General features: G+C 49.5%; 1 protein-coding gene across 2 annotated transcripts; it reads left to right on the forward strand.

Moving 5' to 3' along the window:
• Positions 1-7,536: 7,536 nt before the first annotated feature.
• On the forward strand, positions 7,537-16,955 carry YKT6 (YKT6 v-SNARE homolog). Of its 2 annotated transcripts, none has more exons than XM_020902796.2 (7): positions 7,537-7,791; positions 10,218-10,300; positions 11,505-11,605; positions 12,641-12,745; positions 13,016-13,081; positions 14,417-14,509; positions 15,179-16,955. In XM_020902796.2, exons 1-7 carry the CDS (start codon positions 7,688-7,690, stop codon positions 15,212-15,214), a joined length of 588 nt encoding a protein of 195 aa, XP_020758455.2. In that variant the 5' UTR covers positions 7,537-7,687; the 3' UTR covers positions 15,215-16,955. The 2 variants fall into 2 exon arrangements, with proteins under 2 accessions (XP_020758455.2, XP_020758456.2); XM_020902797.2 differs by having other exon boundaries at positions 7,703-7,791; positions 10,225-10,300.
• Positions 16,956-18,240: the final 1,285 nt, after the last annotated feature.

An 18,240-nucleotide genomic window follows, 5' to 3' on the forward strand; every position in this document is an offset into this window, starting at 1 on the left:
CCCACGCTGCCATGGCAACCAGGAGCAGGCCTCTGTGCTCACGCCCTCCGGCCTCTGCAGGGCTGACCATCCTGTCATTAGAGCTGCCATGCAGAAAACTGGGGCTGATGGCAAAAGGCCTCCATCTTGACATCACCATAGCAACAGCCTGATCATCTTATCACTGTAGACTTTGCCACCTGTCCAGTTCCCAGGGGAGACTCAGAGGGTCTTCCAAACTCAAGTCCTAAGGGGGAGAGGCCCCTGGGGTTCTGGGAACCAGAGGAGAGGGGACGGGTGGCTTAGCCACTGGCATGGCCACACGTGCTCAGACCACTCTCAAGCTTGGTCACTGCCTTCCCTGCCTACCATCTGGAAATCTGAACTCTGCTAGTATCCAGCAGAGGGAGCAAGGAGGAGTGGCCAGGGAGAATTCTCCAAATGTACATTTCCACTGTAACACTTTAAAGCCACTTTTGTACTGATGGTCATCTGGGCAGTTTCAGTTTTTCTCCATTGCAAATCTTTGTCTTTTACCAGAGTCAACACATACATGTGTTTCTTCGGGATGGTTCCTAGAGGCTGAATTGCTAGGTCAGATGCTGGGCACATTTTAGGATTGCTTGCAAAGGACTACGTTACCCCCTCAAATGGCTTCACTAATTAATCTTTCCACAGTCACTGGAAGTTTGGTTCCATGCTGGCCAATTCATGAGTTGATAAAACTTTTACTTATCTGTTGTGTTTCATTATCATTTGAGTGGCAAAGTGTTGGACACCTTTTCATATGTTTATAGTTATTTGTATTTCTTTTCGTATGGATGATTTGTTTTTATTACTTATTTTGTTATTAAATCGTCTTCTACTTTTCAGTTTGTATTAACTATTTTTATATTCCATCCATAATATCTAATAATCCTTTGCTTGTTAAATATGCTATAATACCTGTCCCCCATCTATTGCTAAGCATATGGCTTGATCACTGATGTCTTTCATCACACAGTATTTCTTTTTTATGAATTTTATTCTTTGCTTTCTTTTGTGAAGCTCTTGTCTTGCTAAGAAAAGCATTTTCCACCCAAATTAGAAAAATGCTGTTCCACATTTCCTTCTAATATTTTCTCAATTTGTTTATGTTCAGCACTTCTGTCCCTCTAATTAGTGCATAGTTTGAGGGTAGGAGTCTAATGAGTTTGAGTAAGCTCTGGGAGTTGGTAATGGACAGGGAAGCCTGGTGTGCTGCAGTCCACGGGGTTGCAAAGAGTCGGACATGACCGAGCGACTGAACTGAACGTCATTGAACTGAGGAGTCTAATACTTGTTGGCTATCCTTTTCCCACTGACTTGTGCTATTGACTGCACCACAGTTTGTGCTCCATTGTTGTATTTCTCTGTTGTGAGGGAACGATTCAGCTCTAGTCACCTTGCAGGAGTACACACAGGTGCACAGCTAACCTAAGCACTTTGTGGTGTTCTAGGAAGTGAAGCTGGACTTGGGAGGAGCTGTGCCGAGGCCACCTCACGCTCTTCTCTCCATCTGCCCAGGAGGCATCCAGTAGAGTTGCCCCTCCTCTCTGATTCTGAGATGTGAGGCTTTCTGCCCCAGCCCCTCAGCATGTAGCCGCCATTTTGACTGGGGTCCCAGCCAGAGGTAATGCCTTGGGGTGACTTGAGGAGCAGGCATCCTGCCTCTTTGGTGGAGTATCATTCTTTCCGGTACATGGGACAAGGATGGAAAACAGCACGTTTGGGTGCTCTCCTTTTTCTTTCTTTTTCTTTTTTAAGTTGCTGCCCGTGTCAGTAACAAATTGTCTGAATGCAAAAATGACTCTTAGAACTCTGCCTGTTCCGTCTTAGCCCCACAGTTGTCTATGAACTAGACATCTCTCTGTCCATTCTTGTGGATACCACGCTCTTTCAGTCAGCATAACGTTTTAGCTTTTTTTATATCTGTTGGGACAAACATCTCCCTTTTTTTCCCTACAAAATTTTTTTTACCATAAGCCTCTTTCATATAAACCTTAAAATCTACTCATCCCATTTCACTAAAATAATGCTGCTGATAATTGCACTGGAGAGGCATTGAATTTGTGGATTGGGAGATCCATTTTAGAGAACTGACATCTTTATAATGTCAAATCTTCTTATTCAGAATTTGGTACATGCCCCATTTGCTTAGGTCTTCTTTTATGCCTTTCAGCTTTATTATTTTTCTCTTATAGATAAATTTCTTATTAGATTTATTCCTAAAGAAAGGAAATATAATAGGAGAAGGAGAAATTGTCATTATAACTAATATTGATTAAAATGTTTGATTGACAAAGTACTTTTATATTCTTTATGTCATTTGATCAGATAATCTTGAGGCAGTAGGCATGGGTGGTATTATTTTCATCACTTCCCCCCCCACCACCACTTTCAGATAAGTTCACTGAGACTGGGGAAGTTGAAGTATTGGGCTGAAAAGAACTGTGATGCTCACCATCCCCCAGGGACAAGAGACAAGGCAATCCTCTTGCAGAGCCCTGCGCTCCCTGGCCACAGTTGATATGTTACGTAATCCAAGGGCAGCCACACACTGCACACTGGTCAGAGCCTTGGGGGTGGCCCCACAGGAGATATTTACCCAATAGGAACTACTTGAAACAACAGGTTGTAATTTGGAGGCCTCAAAAGGGCAGAATCTCTGAGCATTCAAGTCTCCAAAGTAAAGTCCTGCATCTTCTCCCTGAGGGGAGGTAGAGGATGGTACATTCCTTGCTGAAGTATCTGTGGAGCAGGAGGGGAGGGAGCGGCTCCCTTTGCTTCCCCTCCCCCCCTCACCCAGGTCCCAGTGTTTCAGCCCTTCACTCTGCTAAACCCCCATCACCTGTGCCTCTCATCAATTTAAACCTTTCCACCTTGGTTAGTATCTCCCATTTTTTGTCCTTCTCCTGCTCTCTTTCTGTCATTCTAATGGAGTTCATATAAACATACTTATTTCATCTTCTATGTTTAACCAGAAGTTTGTACCTACTGTTTGAGTTTCACTGACTTTTTTCATCTGAGCAAATCCCGTTGCTTCTCCCAAGCCTTAAACACAAAGTCTTAGACTGTGCCCTGGTTAGATAGCCTACCCTGTGGTCTGCATTGGTTGACTGAGGCCTGTGTTAGGGGCCCAACTGTAAGACCAATCTCTGAGGCAGTAGGGAAGGCCTTATGTTGATTGGCTCAGACTTTCTGGTACCCACGTGCTAGCAGGGATGCAGAGCTTCAGAGGGTGGAAAGGTTGGGGAAGGGGAGGGGACAGAAGGGGATGGAAGAGGCTATGGAGGGGGCTCGCAGTCCTCTCAATAGCTTGTGCTTTTAGACTCTCCATAGTGCCTTTTCCTATGTGATGTCTCCCATTCTGTTTTCTGCTTTCAGAGGTCCTGGGGACCAGGCTGGGGCAAGGCCCAGACTCCTCTTTTGTGGTGGCCAGCTCTGTCCCTCTTGCTCGGCCTCTACCTGCCTCCCTGCCTTCCTTCCTATCCTGCAGAATTTCTCCCACTTTTTTGTGCAGGTCAGCGCCATAGTGGTAAAGGTGCCTCAGGTCAAGTCACTAGTCTAAATGACTGTGTATCCAGCATAGGCTCTGTATCCATCTCTAGATGCAAAGCAGGGAAGCGGTGCCTGGTGTTGCAAATATAGGTCCTGGCAAGGTAATTCTGAGGGGGCCTGTCCCTCTATCAGGTAACTCCCTGCTGGGTCATGTCTTTCTTGATTGTGATCACTTCCTGCCCACTGCCTCCAGGTAAACCTGCTCATAGTAGACCCTGTCCCCTCCTGCTCTGACATCTTCTGTTCCCTTTGGTCTGGTGGCAGAGCTATGTCTGTGTCTGTCTTCCCTGTGGCCTGGAGAACCTGGTGGAAGCACAGGACAGGTGGGTAAGTGGTCATGGGAGTGAGCAGCATTCCTGGAGGCCGAGTCTGCTAGTAGACCCTGATGGATGGCATGAGGTCCGTGCTCTTCAGACTTGGTGAGCTACTAAGAAAAAATTCTCCTCTGCCCTCTTTGGTTCTCTAGCTGGACTGAAGAATTACACTGACATTAACAGGAGAAATGCATACAGGTTTTATTTAAAATTTTAGTTGCATATAGGAGCCTTCACAAGAGAATAAAGACCCAAAGAAGTGATGAGTAAAAAAGTTTTTATACTTTTATCTTTTTTTTTTAAAAAAAGCAATAAATTTGTGAAGAATTGACAAGACAACAGTGTTGGGTAGGGAAAGTAAATTGTGGAGAAGTGACTAAAGAAGATGAGAGTTGGTTCAAAATAATCAATATGTCAAAGCAGCATATTTAAGGTGACATGCTCTGAACTCTTTTGGAAGCCTGACTACATTGAAGGTCCCTTTCAAGGGCCCTTTCCTGGGTATTCTGTGGAGGCTGGTGTTAGGCTTAGAGTGAAAACAGCCCTACTGCCCTAGCCTTGACTGGTCAGACAAGAGGGTATGGGGACTGAAGCCGGTGAGTGGCTGGGTTTCCCCCCTGGGCTGGGCCTCCTGGGGTATGCCCCTCAGCCTGCTTTTTTACATATTTACTTGTTTATTTGTTTGGCTGCATCGGGTCTTAGCTGTGGCATGTGGGATCTTTGTTGAGTCACGCAGACTCTCTCCAGTTGTGGCACAAGTGCGCAGTGGTTGAAGCGCATGGGCTTAGTTGCGCCGTGGCCTGTGGGATCTTAGTTCCCCCAACCAGAGGTCAAACTCATTTCCCCTGCTTTGCAAGGTGGATTCTTAACCACTGGACCACCAGGAAAGCCCCTCTGCCAGCATTCATCTGGCTCCCTAGAGGCTTTCGCTGTCCAGCTAAATTGAGCACCTTCTATGAGCTGAGCAAAGCCTCAAAGGGGGGTAGCAGTCTGCCTTGCCCAGCAGGGGCTAATTTAAAGACCCCCAGCCATTTGTCATGGACAATCTTGTTCCAGTTCTGTCTGCAGGGCCTAGCACTGCAGGGAGCCAGGACTCCAGAGAGCTGTGCCACCCCTGCCTGTGTGGGCACTGCATGTATGACGTCAGCACTCCTGCCCTTCAATCTTTCCTAGTCCCATAATTTCAGACTTACAGGACAGCTGCAAGGACAGTACAGCAAACTCCTGGATACCCTTCATCCTGACTCTTTTCTTTTTCATCCTGTCTCTTTAAATTTATGATATTTACCTTTAAATATATTATGGGTTTCCCAGGTGGCTCAGTGGTAAAGAATCCACCTCCCAAGCAGGAGACTCAGGTTCAATCCCTGGGTCAGGAAGATGCCCTGGAGAAGGAAATGGCAACCCACTCCAGTATTCTTGCCTGGGAAATCCCATGGACAGAGGAGCCTGGTGGGCTCCAGTCCACGGGATCGCAAAAGAGTCGGACACAAATCAGTGATTAAACAGCAATTTGTGTTTCCTAAAAAAAAAAAAAAAAAAAAAAGAATTCACTTACATAACTACAACACCACGATCAAAATCACTAAATTAAAAGATACAATACCATTCTACAATCTATAGCCCTTCCTTAGATCTCAGCCTACTGACAAATCTCCACTTCCCACATCCTGCAGGATCCCTATAACCTACCATGATCTCTCCTCCTTTTTTGTCATGGATGATAACAATACACATAATCATTATTGTTAAACATCTATATGACTAGAGCTTGGAATATAATGCCTTATCATTTCTAGCAATGTGCCTATGGGAAGGACATTTTTCCAGTTTACAGATGAGAGAAAGAGACACACACACTCAGAGGGGTTAATCGTTTGTTCACTTCTGTGGTTCTGTGGTTTGTGGCAGTGCTAGGATTGAATCCAAGTTGAATAACTTCTGGGGTGATGAAGTGGAATGTGGATCTTATTTTTCAGTAAGACAGATAAGCTTGGGGAATTGGTAACCGCATAGACCAAGAGAGGCTATCTGCGGTGATGGTGGCTGAGCAAGGCCAGAGAGGAGGGAGAGAGCTGTCAGAGGTGTATGAGAGAGTTTGCTCCTTGTTTTGGTGTTGACACGTTCCTCTTACCAGCAATTTCCTTAACCTGAATCTCAGTTTGTATATCTGTAAGGTGGTAATAGTATCTTCCTGCTTTTGTGAGGATTAAATGAGGTCACATATGGAAAGTGCTTGGTGTAAGGGAAAGTTCAGGACGACTACTACTATGTTTCAAGTGAATACATTTAAATTTATTCCAACAAATACTGTCGGTCTGATTCCTCCTTTTGTTTGACGTTCAGTGGCCAAAAAAAAAAAAACCCACCAAAAAACAAAAAAACGGACTCAGAATTTTCTTCGGAAATGGCTCTCACACGCCCCCTACAGGGCAATTGTGTCAGTGCAGTCAGGATGGGTTACACACAGTTCAGCGTCCTGTCTTTTTGAGACACTGGCCTGGCATTGGCCTCTCTGTTCCTGAGGTTTGGTAACAAAACGTCGGGGATGGGAAAAAGCCCTTCCGTACACCCTTGCACTTGAAAATACCCAGGTCGATGAGAAGGGTGCTGAGTGAAAAGGCAGGTGGTGGGAACTTCCTTCAGCCGACAGAATAGTGCATTTGGCAATGTCCAGAGACGTTTTTGGTTGCCAAATGGCCATTGGGGTACCACTTGCATCTAGCTGGGGTAAAGACCTGAAATGCTGCCTACGATGCATGGACCGCCCCCAACAACAAAGAATTATCCAATCCAAAATATCACCAGTGACAAGACTGAGATACTCTGATTGAGAGTCATGTTTTGAGTGATGCTGTTGGTTTTTCAAACATACCATCTCTTTCCCATCATTTCAGATCTGGCTGCTTCTAGCACGACGGTTGTGTACCTTCCCGCCAATTTCCAAATATCAAGGTCCTTTTAGCTGTGTCTGTCCTGCAAGATGCTTTCTGATAACATACCATTTAACAAACAAGAAGATAAAAGACGTACTACCCTCAGAGAACTGAGCCTTATTCACTCCCATCCACTGAAAAAGCATTATTCCAACATTTCAAGCAAAATGAGGTTTTCCAAGTCATGGTATGCCAAGTGCTCCCTCAGTTTGGAGCTGTGGGAAGGGCAAGAGAGGGTTCAATTAACTGAAAATAAGAGGCAAGCCTTCACCTCCCGGCAGGAGCCTCGAAAAGGTCCCTACCCTTCACTCAAAAAGATCTGATTTACAAAAGACTTTCCTAGAAGTTAGTTTGCGCATAAATCAAAGTCCCTGGTGTAGTGTTTACAAAGTACTGGCGTGTGGGTGGGACTCTGGGCCTCACTGCTCAGAGGAAGGACAGCCCCCGGGACACAGGTGTTCCTACAGTACTCAGAAGGACCGGGAAGAAGCCGGAGGGCGCTGGGAGGACTCATGACGGCCAGGGAAGGAGGGAGGCCTCGGAGAGATAAGACCAGCAGGAGTAGGGTAAGGACTCGCAGTGAGACAGCCAGATGGCCTAGGAGAACTCCGACAGCGCCTCATGCGCACGCGCAAGACCCCGCACCACCCCCTCGTTCGTGTTTCCGACTGCTTCTTTCTGTATCCGGGGCACGAAAAGACTCCATTAGGCCTCGGGCGGCGGCCCCTGACCGGAACCGGAAGTGAACCCCGAGCCAGGAGAAGGAAGCCGGTGGCCAACCCGTCAGCAGCCGGCGGCGGCCTCGAGGGGCGGCGCTGTGCTGCTCCCTGCGAACCGGTGCCGCGGCCGGGCGGGTGGCCAGCCCAAGGGCCCGGCGCCATGAAGCTGTACAGCCTAAGCGTCCTGTATAAAGGCGAGTCCAAGACGGTGCTGCTCAAGGCCGCATACGATGTGTCCTCCTTCAGCTTTTTTCAGAGATCCAGGTGAGTGGGCCCAGGAGGGCGGCGCCCGGACGGGGAGGCCCGGGGTCCGGGTTGGAGACCGCCCGGGAATCGAGACCCGGGGCTTGGCCTCCCGCATTGGAGCCGGTGGCCTTTTCCTCGGCCTGCGGATTGTGCCTTTGAGAAATCATCCTCCTTTCAATCGTGAAAAGCCGTAGCCCATTCTGGAATGTAGTCCGTAATCAGGGGTTTTCAAAATTTCTGTCTTATAAAAATGACGGGGGGGGGCTTTGAGAAAGGGCAGATTCCTCTAGGTTCACGCCCAGTTGAGTTCCAGCAATCTGTATCTTAAACCAGCAAATCCCACTCAGTGGTTCTGACCCAGGAAGCTCGCGTGCCACATCTTAAGCGCCACGTTTGTATTATCTGGCTGGGCTTTCCAACAGTTCGGTGTGAGAGTTCCTGGTACACTCTGTCATATTATGGAGGAAGTCACTGAGGCCCCAGGAGATGGATACCAAACCAGCCAGGACTCCAACCCAAATTGTATGCTCTTTACAGTTGGGCTATAGTGGTACAAAAGCGTTCTACAGTGAAGATTTGGAAGGAAGCTTGGAAGGAGGTTTTAGGGCTTACAAACCTTTGAACATTTGCGAGGCACCTTAATGCAATCAAGTGTGTGTTAGAAGTACCACAGACACTTAACAGCCTGTTTGTGGGAGGGGTGGCGGTGACTCAGGCACAAAAGGAGAAAGACCCTACAAAGTCTGTGTCTGTGGACACCCAATCTCCAGGTCTGGTGGCATCTGGATTCTGTCTTCATTACTTCGGTGGGCTGTTTTGTTCTTGATGAGAGTGGCTTGATGGCAGGATCTCAAACAATTCCACTTGTTATTTTGTTGAAACTTTCTGCTGCTTTTTGGGTCCTTCTTGATCCTTAGCACTCTCTATCATGATCTCTAGTCTCTGTTCTGTGTTGCTGCTTTTCTGTGATGGAACTTTGGGTGTTAACTTGGTTAACTCTTGATTCTTTTCCTTTCTCTCTTTCCCCTACTGACATTTACTGAGGATCCTCAGAGATTTCACTTTCGGACTTTCATCTCACTGGTTTTCGGTATCCAGACCAGTTTCAAGTTGATTAACACACCGACAGTACTGTAGGGAAATCTCTACAAGTGTCTCTTAAAACAACACATAGTCCAGTTGAGCCCATTATTTTCTCATAAGTCCTCCTCTCTTCTGTCCTGCCCACCTCATGATTATCAGAATGCGAACCTCAGAGCTTCAAAACATTTTCCAGCTTTTCTGGCTCTTGTATGCAGAATGTCACAATGAATGCAGTTCTTCCTTTGTCTAATTATAGTTCTACTCTAAGCTCTGTCTCTTTTTAGTTTTATTGCAAGGACTTCCTTATTTTCAGACTTTCCTCTAAGGGATTTTTCTGGTCCTATTCACTCTCTCAGCATATTAATAACAAGTAATACTGTGCGCCAGATATCGTGCTAAGTGCTCATTTAGTTATCACAGCACGTCTCGATTTATAGACAAAGCACGGTACAGTAAGTCCCTTACCAGAGGTCACACATCTCGTAAGTGATGGAGCTGGGATCCCAGCCAGGGAAGTCCACTCCAGACATTGTGAGTCCTCACTCTGCTGTGTGGCTCTTGATGTGATCTCAGGAGTGTATGAATCTGCTGGAACCAACTGTGGATTCCACATGTCAGGACCCTGCACTGACAGCCCTTTATATGACATTCTCAGTCAGAGGCTTCTTGTTAACTCTGGTTCCTCCAGCTGGACTGTTTTCACCTGTGGCTCTTCCATTCTGGCCACATCTTTTTCTTGGGCCCGTGAACCTCCTCCTCTCCCTCAGCCTTGGTACAAACCATCTTCTCTTTCCTTGTCTTGGCTGAGCCCTTGCCCTCAATTCCATCCAGAGTGTCCCAGGCCTGTACGATGGATTAGCCCCACCCGACCTGAGGCTAGAGCCAGCATTCACTGTCGCATTGCAGGGTCCAGCATGTGGCAGCTGCCATAACTGACTGTGCATCTGCTGAACAGTTTTTGCCACTTAGGTGTCTCCATCACAGATTTTATTTCTTCCCACTTCTTGGGAGTTAGTGGAGCCTTGAGAACAGGAGCTGGCCTCTACTTCTCTGCTGTGTCCCAAATCATACTCTGACCAAAATGTTAAATTAACTATAACCTGTAGAAGATTCCCCAGAAGTCTGGAAGTGGGTTGTTTGGGTCTGCTCAGTAGCAAGCAGATGTGGTTTGAATGGTTGTGATGATGTGTAATTATCTGTATTCATGATCATCGACAGAGTGTTTATTAGTTCTTCCTAAGGTTGGAAGGGAAGGAATGAAGCCAGGAAGCAATGTCTCCTTAGTCTATAAGCTCAGGGGTCACTTTGCATTGTGTTGGGACAAGGTGACAGGAACAGGTAATATGTGTTGTGTTTCTTAGCGTTCAGGAGTTCATGACCTTCACAAGTCAGCTGATTGTGGAGCGCTCAGGAAAAGGCAGCCGAGCTTCTGTGAAAGAGCAAGGTAAGAAGACCTACCACCTTGTAAGCACGTGCTGGCCTGGCTGCCCCACCTCAGATGGCCTAGAGCTCTGTCCACGGAGGGGCTGCCTTTGTGATGGAGAGCGTTCCCAGGACCATGATCCTCTGCTGGCTTCTCTCTTCCCTCCTACACTCCCTGTTATGCAAAATTCTGTGCCCACTGTTGGTATGTTGGTTGCTTCCTTAAATCACCCCCAAAAGCTTAGACTCGCTTACAATTAGGGTCTGCCTCTCTTGGAGCAGTAAGCAGCCTTCCTGCTTTGTCCTCTTTTGCTTTTGGAGTTGTAAACATCTCAGAAAAGGACCTCTACCCAGCCCTGTTGAGGAAAAGCTATTCTGTGCTGCTTAGTGCTTTTGCCCAGGAGCCTGGTGACCCCTTATTTTTCCTCATGGCCTTAGTTTTTTCTTCTTCATGATTCAGGTTTCCTATAAGAATTTTTAGGCATTTGTTTTAGGAGCATTTGGTTAGCTTTGTCACCTCTGAATCCTTTCCAAATGACAAAATATCATTTCAAGGATTGTGACTGTTTTGCAGAAGCCCTGTATAGGCTGTACCTTTTGATAATTCGTTGACTTCAGCACAGTCGTACTTGAGACCTCAGCCAGCAGTGGCTCGTTTTTTTCTGGATGGGCTTTATCTCTTCCTCCCTCTCCTGCCCCATCCCCATCAAGGCTCACCACAGACTGGAGCAGGCTAGGTTGCTATAGTGAGGAAACCTGGTGCCCTGACAGGCTCAAGCCAGGAAATCTTTTACCAAGTTTCTTGTGTATATATGAAAATGGAAGCCACTTAGCTTGTCCAGAGTTCCATCAGCTTGGGAGCAGAGCAGAGCACCTCTGAGGGCTGCAGCTTCCAAGACACAGCGGAGCCTGACCTCGAGCTCAGGGTGGGACTCGGGTGAGCCCCTGGGGCCGTTTCCTGGGATGTTTCTGCGCCACTGGTGGTCCTTCGACCCTGGCTTTGCGCGCTGGGCCTTGGGACTTTCACTCGCCCTGCAGCAGGTGTTGGGCCGCACTGCCAGCAAAGCCCCTGCACACGCTGCCCTGTGTGCAGGGCCTCACCGCAAACCCGGCTCAGAGCCGCTGTGCCGACCCAGAGGACAGAAGCCCAGCACTGTATCTGTCAGTCCAGCGGCTCTGGCGGGTGAGAAGTCTGAGGCCCTCCCGTCATCTTCTTGTCTCCGTAGAGTACCTGTGCCACGTCTACGTGAGAAATGACAGTCTTGCGGGAGTGGTCATTGCTGACAGTGAATACCCGTCCCGGGTGGCTTTTACCTTGCTAGAGAAGGTGAGTCTGCAGCTTGGCTGGACTGGACTTGGGCAGACAGGCGTGGACTGGGACCAGGAATGACGTAAGGGATGAAATAGTGTGTCCAAAATCAGCCTGCTTTCAGCCTCCTCACTCTACACCAAGAGACAGTCTGGGAGCCTTCTCATTCCCGACTGTCTCATCCCGCCCTACCCCTGTCCCCCACTGATTTTTGCTTCTCATCCTGCTAGTGTCCCTGGGGCCACCTTGGCTCTCCTTGTCAGCCACAGAGTCCCAGCATCTCTCCTTCCCTGTGGGTCCCTCGGGTCAGCTCTGGCTGTGCTTTCGCCCCCACTCACTCCTCTTTCCAGCTCTGCTCCTGCTTCCGCCCTGAAAGTCGTGACTTTCAGTTCCTTCTGAGCCACACTAGGCTGCATGTTCTGCCCCATGACCCACCTCCCTTCTTCCCTTCCTCTGCTCTTTCAGGCCATTCCTGCACACACCAGGCTCCTCCCCACCTGCCGCGCTTCTGCTCAAGGAGTCCCCCTGCTGGCCCTTCCTGCAGTTACAGCTGCTGCTTTCCCCAGTATGGGACTGGTGCCTCCTCATTCTTCAATGTGTTTCTTTGTGGTGCAGATGATAAACTCCTCAAACACCCTGGCCCCACATCCCCTAAAACACACATGCGTATAAGCACATGAAGTCTGATGGCTGCTTAAATTCAAATGACCTAATTACCTTTTTGAAGAATTGGTTGTGTTTTTTTTTTTTAAGAATTGTTTTGAAAAATTAAAGGTTCAGTATCCTTTTTCCTGGAAATTCACAACCTGAGAAAAGTGGAAATATGTAATTTGAATTTCTAATAATTTATCATTCCAAGATGAAGTTCCTATCAGGCTGGGCATACTTGGATTTTAATTCCAAGAATACTGAAGAAGAAGAAACTTGGACCTAGATTTTCTCCCTTGCCATTAGCCATCCTTCTCTGCCTTCCTCTGTGGGTCCTGGGGTCCTGAGAGCCTCTTTTGGATGAGCACAGAGATGGGGCTGTTGTTGAGCTCCTCTGTCTTGCAGGTACTAGATGAATTCTCCAAGCAGGTCGACAGGATAGACTGGCCAACTGGATCCCCTGATACCATCAAGTACACAGGCCTGGACAGTCACCTCAGTAGATACCAGGTAAGGTGCAAAGGCTGTGAAACAGAAAAGCCAACAGGCCTGATGGTTGTGACTCTGGGTGATATGGAGGTTGATGTCCTCCTGAAGACCGCAGGAACCCGCATTAGGACCTGGAACCTGAGCTTCTAGGCAGGCTTTCACTTTTCCAGCATGTGTTTAAGCATCCTGTGGTTTTTAACTTCTGAAAGTATATCCAGCTTGCTTGGTTTTGAGCCCTGTTTCCAGGCAGCCACTCCAGTCCTGACGTTTTTATTTTTGCTTCTTCCCTAGAACCCCCGAGAAGCTGACCCTATGACTAAAGTGCAGGCTGAACTGGATGAGACCAAGATCATCCTGGTAAGTAAGTAAATTAGGAGACCAAGTTCAGAAACTGAGAGGCAAAAAGATTTGCCAGCAGTCAAGCCCACGCAGCTGACACTTGTTTTAATTATAGTCAAAGTGCTTCTGAAAGTGGTGGTGGCCCTCCTGGCCCTGTGCATCAGAGGCCTTGAAAGCAGACTCACTCAGACAGCCACTCTCTGGTTCTACCTCCATGGTGCCTGCCTTAGCCTGACCCACAGCCCAGCAGGTTCCTTCTTTTCAGAGTGTGGGTTTCAGTGCAGACTGAGGCTCTCTGACTAAATACAGGTCCTGAGTTGTCAGAAACAGGCCTGATTCAGAAGAGCGGGAACCCTGCATTTTACCTGAAATCTAGTTTGCAATTTCTGTTTTCTGCCTTTGTTTTTAAACTCTGGGCTACCTTGGCTTTGGAATGAAAGTTAAGAGATGACCATCTTCAGGCACCTCTCTGTCTTCTGTAACGTTTCTCCATGTTTGCTAACCAAGTCCTGTCTCTGTCTTTGGCTGCTTCAGAGCCTCAGTCTGTGAGCAAGCACACAGAGGCAGGGGACACACACGCGCTGTCTTTCCTTGTCTCTCCACAGAGCAGATGGGTCCAGGTCACCCAGCCCATTCTGGCTGCAGTGGTAAAATCTGGATTACTGGTCACGCTTCCTTTTATCCATTCCATTCATGTCTTGATCCAGTTAACTTTTTATGGTGGAAATCTGAGTTGCTTAGCCATGTGTAGAGATAAAGAATGTTTTTACTCATTTCTCATTCTGTGTCATTTCATATGTCCAAACCTAGGGTCATGCCAATTGCCTCTGAGGGCCTTGCAGTTGAAGCAGTGGCCATCTGGGGTGGGAACAAGTCAGCCACTTCCTGATGGCCCTGGTGGCGGGGCTAGGGACTCTTGTGAGAACCTCCCTCCCTCATGTGTTTGGAAAGGGTCTGTCTGCACTAAGTACAGAGGGGCTCTCACAGAGCTGATAGTCATGAGATTCAGAGATTCAGACACAGTTCCCCTGGGGGAAGCATGATATGGCTGTGCAGTCGGAATATGTGTGTGTGTAAATATGGGCGCAGGGGACCTCTCCTGGAGTGTGGCTGTCTAAGCCTCTGCTTTGGAGGATTTGGGGTAGTGCTTTATGTCCAGTTAGAACCTTCTACATCCTCCAGGAAGGTCACTAGGTCCTGTGTCCTCCACAGGTCTGGGTCACTGTGTTGATGCTCATGTGGGGGAGGAGCCCAAAGGAAGCACTTTGCTGTGACTGAGCTTCATGAGGGACTTGCGTCTGCTCACCTTGTGAACAGAGCAAGGCATTCTTTTGTGTCTTTCCCCTTGTCCAGCACAACACCATGGAGTCTATAGGTGAGAAACTCGATGACCTGGTATCCAAATCCGAAGTGCTGGGAATACAGTCTAAAGCCTTCTATAAAACGGTGAGTGTGGTCTGGCCACTCCTGGGCACACCTTCACTCGGCTCTCCCTGCCTCTGGGCTGCTTCCCCCCTTCTCCCAACCTCCCCAAGGTGAGGATGGGTCGTCCTCACCCCTGCTGTCTGAGGTATGCCACCTTCCCGAAGAGGTTCCGACACTTCTAATTTGTTAACTTGGACTGAACTATTTCACCGTTTGGACAGTAGGGGTGCTGCATTTACTTGGTCAACCCATACACGTTTGCTGTCATGGTGTGCCTTGGAGGGAGATGCCTGTGGGGTTAGGAGGTATCTGAACAGGAGGTGAAGGAGAAGGTAACAGAGGCCCCATGAACCAAGTGGGTACCTCTCTTCTCTCTGAAGATATCCTTAGTAAGAAACATCCCCATGGGCTCAGATAACTTTATGGGGAATCAAGACTGGAGCGAAGGAAGAGACATTCTTGTTCTTTTATACTCAGCTAAACAGTAGGAAGTTTCCTTCCTTATCGATAGCATTAATGGAAGGTGGACAGAATAATCCTGGGAGTGTGAACTACTTCTGGATGGCTTCCCTCCACTTCTCTCTCCTTGGCGGTTCCAGAGCTCCTAGTAAAGCCACCTGGTCCCCTCAGAACTCCCAGCTCTATGTGTGCTGAGGTCCACCTCTTCAGCTCTGTTTTGTCTCTCTCAAGGCCCGGAAACAAAACTCGTGCTGTGCAATCATGTGACGGCCTCCAGCAGAGGCCCCTGCGCCGGAACGTCGCCATCATTCACACCGGAACCGCGGCCCCCCAGGAAGCAGAGCCACCTCGCGACAACCCAAGTGGGACAGATTCAGCTTCGGCTTTGGAGCTCCTGGGAGAAACCGAAGGGTGGATGGGGACCTGGGGGTGGGGAACGTTCAAATTCACATGTCTAGTTATTTTTGAAAAGATACTGAGGCCCCTAAATGTGTATTTGGGGGCCAAATGGAACCATAAAGCTCAGTGACTCCGTAGATACTGCAGGGCTCGTTTCTAATCCCCTGGGAAGGATGTGGGCCCCTGATTTGTGCAAGGCCCATGGGGGGTTCAGAGCCATCTCTTTGTGGATCTTCACATGTTTGGGTTTTGTCTGTATACTAACTATTAACACTACAGGGAGCAGGGTGCCCTAACTCCAGGACTGGGGAGGGACAGCCACTGTGGGGCTGCAGTGGGCATGGGGGCGGGGTGGGGGGCTTGGGCCAGTGCTTCCATGTTGGGAGGAGACAGCTACTGGACTTCACAAATTCTGAGACCTGGTTTGCATTCCTGCTGAGGTTGACTTTGACTTTCTGTGATACCCATCCAGCAAGCAAGTTCCGTCAAGAGCCCTAGAAAGTTGGGGAGGAGGCGCTTGCCCTGACTTGCCATTTGACTTTGAGCATCTGGATCAGAGCACGTGTGCTGCGGTCTCGTGAATGGTTGTCACTTGCCTCTCTGGTGACAAGAAAGACTGTTCTGACAATCACCTGGGACTTACGTCTTAGCAAGTGACCTTCACTGTGGCCGCCATTACTAGGCACCAAGAGAAGATGCTGGCCAGCCTGGGGGTTCCCAGCATCCACTTGTGGTCTGAGCTGTCCACACTCCAGCCCAACCCCCAGCAGACGCACTGCTGAGCACCACTACCCCGCCCCCGCCCCCAGCAGCATGAGGCCTATGGCTCTGAGGCCCAGCCCTAAAAACAGGTGCAGGGGGCAACCCAGGCAGTAGCCCTGGAGGTTCCAGGCTCTTCTCAGCTTTGCTGGTCCCTCGGGCCACACTGCCATGTTGTAAACCGCCTCCTAGTGCCCTGCTGCGTTTCCTGAGGACACAAGCTCAAGACACACCCTTGAGACTCAGTCTCCGTGGATGCTCTTCTTGGAGTGGCATCAACCAATGTGGTCTCATCCTCAGCTGTGCTTCCCTGAGCCCTCTGTTCTTGCCCTGTCGAGGAGGTCCACTACCCTGACAGGAAGTGCCTGTGGCCCTGAATGCCCTGGCATGGGCCAGAAGTGGGATCTGCGTGGCCTCCGAGGACCCACCCTAAGACATTTACCTGCCAGCTGCTCGTTTTCTCTGGGCACTGTGCCGCCAGAGAACTTGGCCTAAAAGTAGCTTACCCAACGTGAGTTCTGCCATGTTTACCCTTGAAAGGTGCAGACCTGGCCTGCTCACTGGTCTCTGAGGTGGCTGTGACCACCTTAGGGATGATTGAGAGTTGTCTGACTCCTCCCACTTTGGAGGGTACTGGGGGTGGGGGGGTGGGGGGTGGTCAAGATTGGGAAGAGGGCGGCAAGGGTGGGTAGGGCTGGCCGAGACCTCTGCATCCACCCTTTCCCCAGCTCTTGTCTTCTAATGTTAAATCATTTGGCAAAGTGTATTTTAATAACTGCTGCCTAACTTTTCTTTGTGTTCTGTTTGGAAGGTTCCTGTCTGGATAAATTTGTCTTTTGAAATTCCAAAATAGTCCTGTGCTTTGTTTTGGGCTTCCCAGGTGGCACTTGTGGTAAAGAATCTACCTGCCAATCCAGGAGACATGGGTTTGATCCCTGAGTCAGGAAAACCCCTTGGAGTAGGAAATGGCAACCCACTCCAGTATTGTTGCCTGGGGAATCCCATGGACAGGAACCTGGTGGGTTACAGTCCATAATCACAGAGTCGGACACGACTGAAGTGCTAAGCGCTAAGCGCACACTGTGCTTTGAGCCACAGGGACCCCTTCCCACGGGAGCACTGCCCCTCGTGCTGTGCCCCTGCCGAGTGCGGGGTTCGCCGCATCCTGGGGGGAGGCAGCCTCTACTTTAATGCCCCCATTCCCCTCTCCCCGCCCCCTAGACCTTTCTAGCAGGAAGTGGGGAGGGAGCCCGAGTAGAGAGAAGTCCTGGTCTGAATCCTGTTACCTGGTCCTCGCTGCACCCTAGAAACCACCTGGGAGGCTTCCTCACAGCCACAGAGGCAGGACCACACACCCAGAAACTGCAGACCGGGGTATCTGCTGCGGTGTGGAGCGTCCTGTGCCCCCTGGATCCTTGCAGGCTGGCAGCTCAGGTCCTACTTTAGGGAATGTCCTTGGCGGTTGGTTGTTAGACTGTGAGTGCTTCTCACCTATTTCATTGCTGGCCTGGGACCGACCTGGAGACCCCTGGAATAGGGAGTAGCCTGGGCATTTCCAGCTTTTCCTGTTCAGAGGACCCACCGGGGCATACGCCCAGGGAGCTTTGCCCAAAGCAGGTGCTCTTTAAAATGACAAATGAAAGGCCCCTCACTGACTTCCCTCTGCCTATCCTGCCATGCCTGCTGGGGGTGGGCCAGGGGATGGTTTCAGAGTGCTGGTCCACCTCAGGATTCCTGCAGGATCCCCAGCGGGGGTGTGGTGGGGCCATGGCAGGTACCCAGAGGGAGGCCTGGCCTGGAAAGCCTCCTCGGATTACAGCTGATAGGTGAGCGGAGCCCTAGATACTGCGGTGGTGGTGATGACTCCTCCGCTCACTGGCTCTGTCCTAGATTCTCTGTGCCAAGCTCTCCGATCTGCCCTGGTGCTCCTTGGGCAGCCCTCATGTTGGCCTGCACACCTGACAGCCCTGCCAGTTACCACCCACAGGGCCAGCAAGGTAGCCTCCTGGCCCATCTGAAGGTGTCTGCAACCAGGTGCCAAGGCTGGACCAGGAGGCCTGCTGTGCCCTCGTGGACAGGACTGAGCGGGCCTGAGGCGGCGCCGCCTCATCAGAAGTTGCTTGGACCTGTTGGGT

The sequence above is a fragment of the Odocoileus virginianus genome, chromosome 1, assembly GCF_023699985.2.
Source record: "Odocoileus virginianus isolate 20LAN1187 ecotype Illinois chromosome 1, Ovbor_1.2, whole genome shotgun sequence".
Lineage (NCBI taxonomy): Eukaryota > Metazoa > Chordata > Mammalia > Artiodactyla > Cervidae > Odocoileus > Odocoileus virginianus.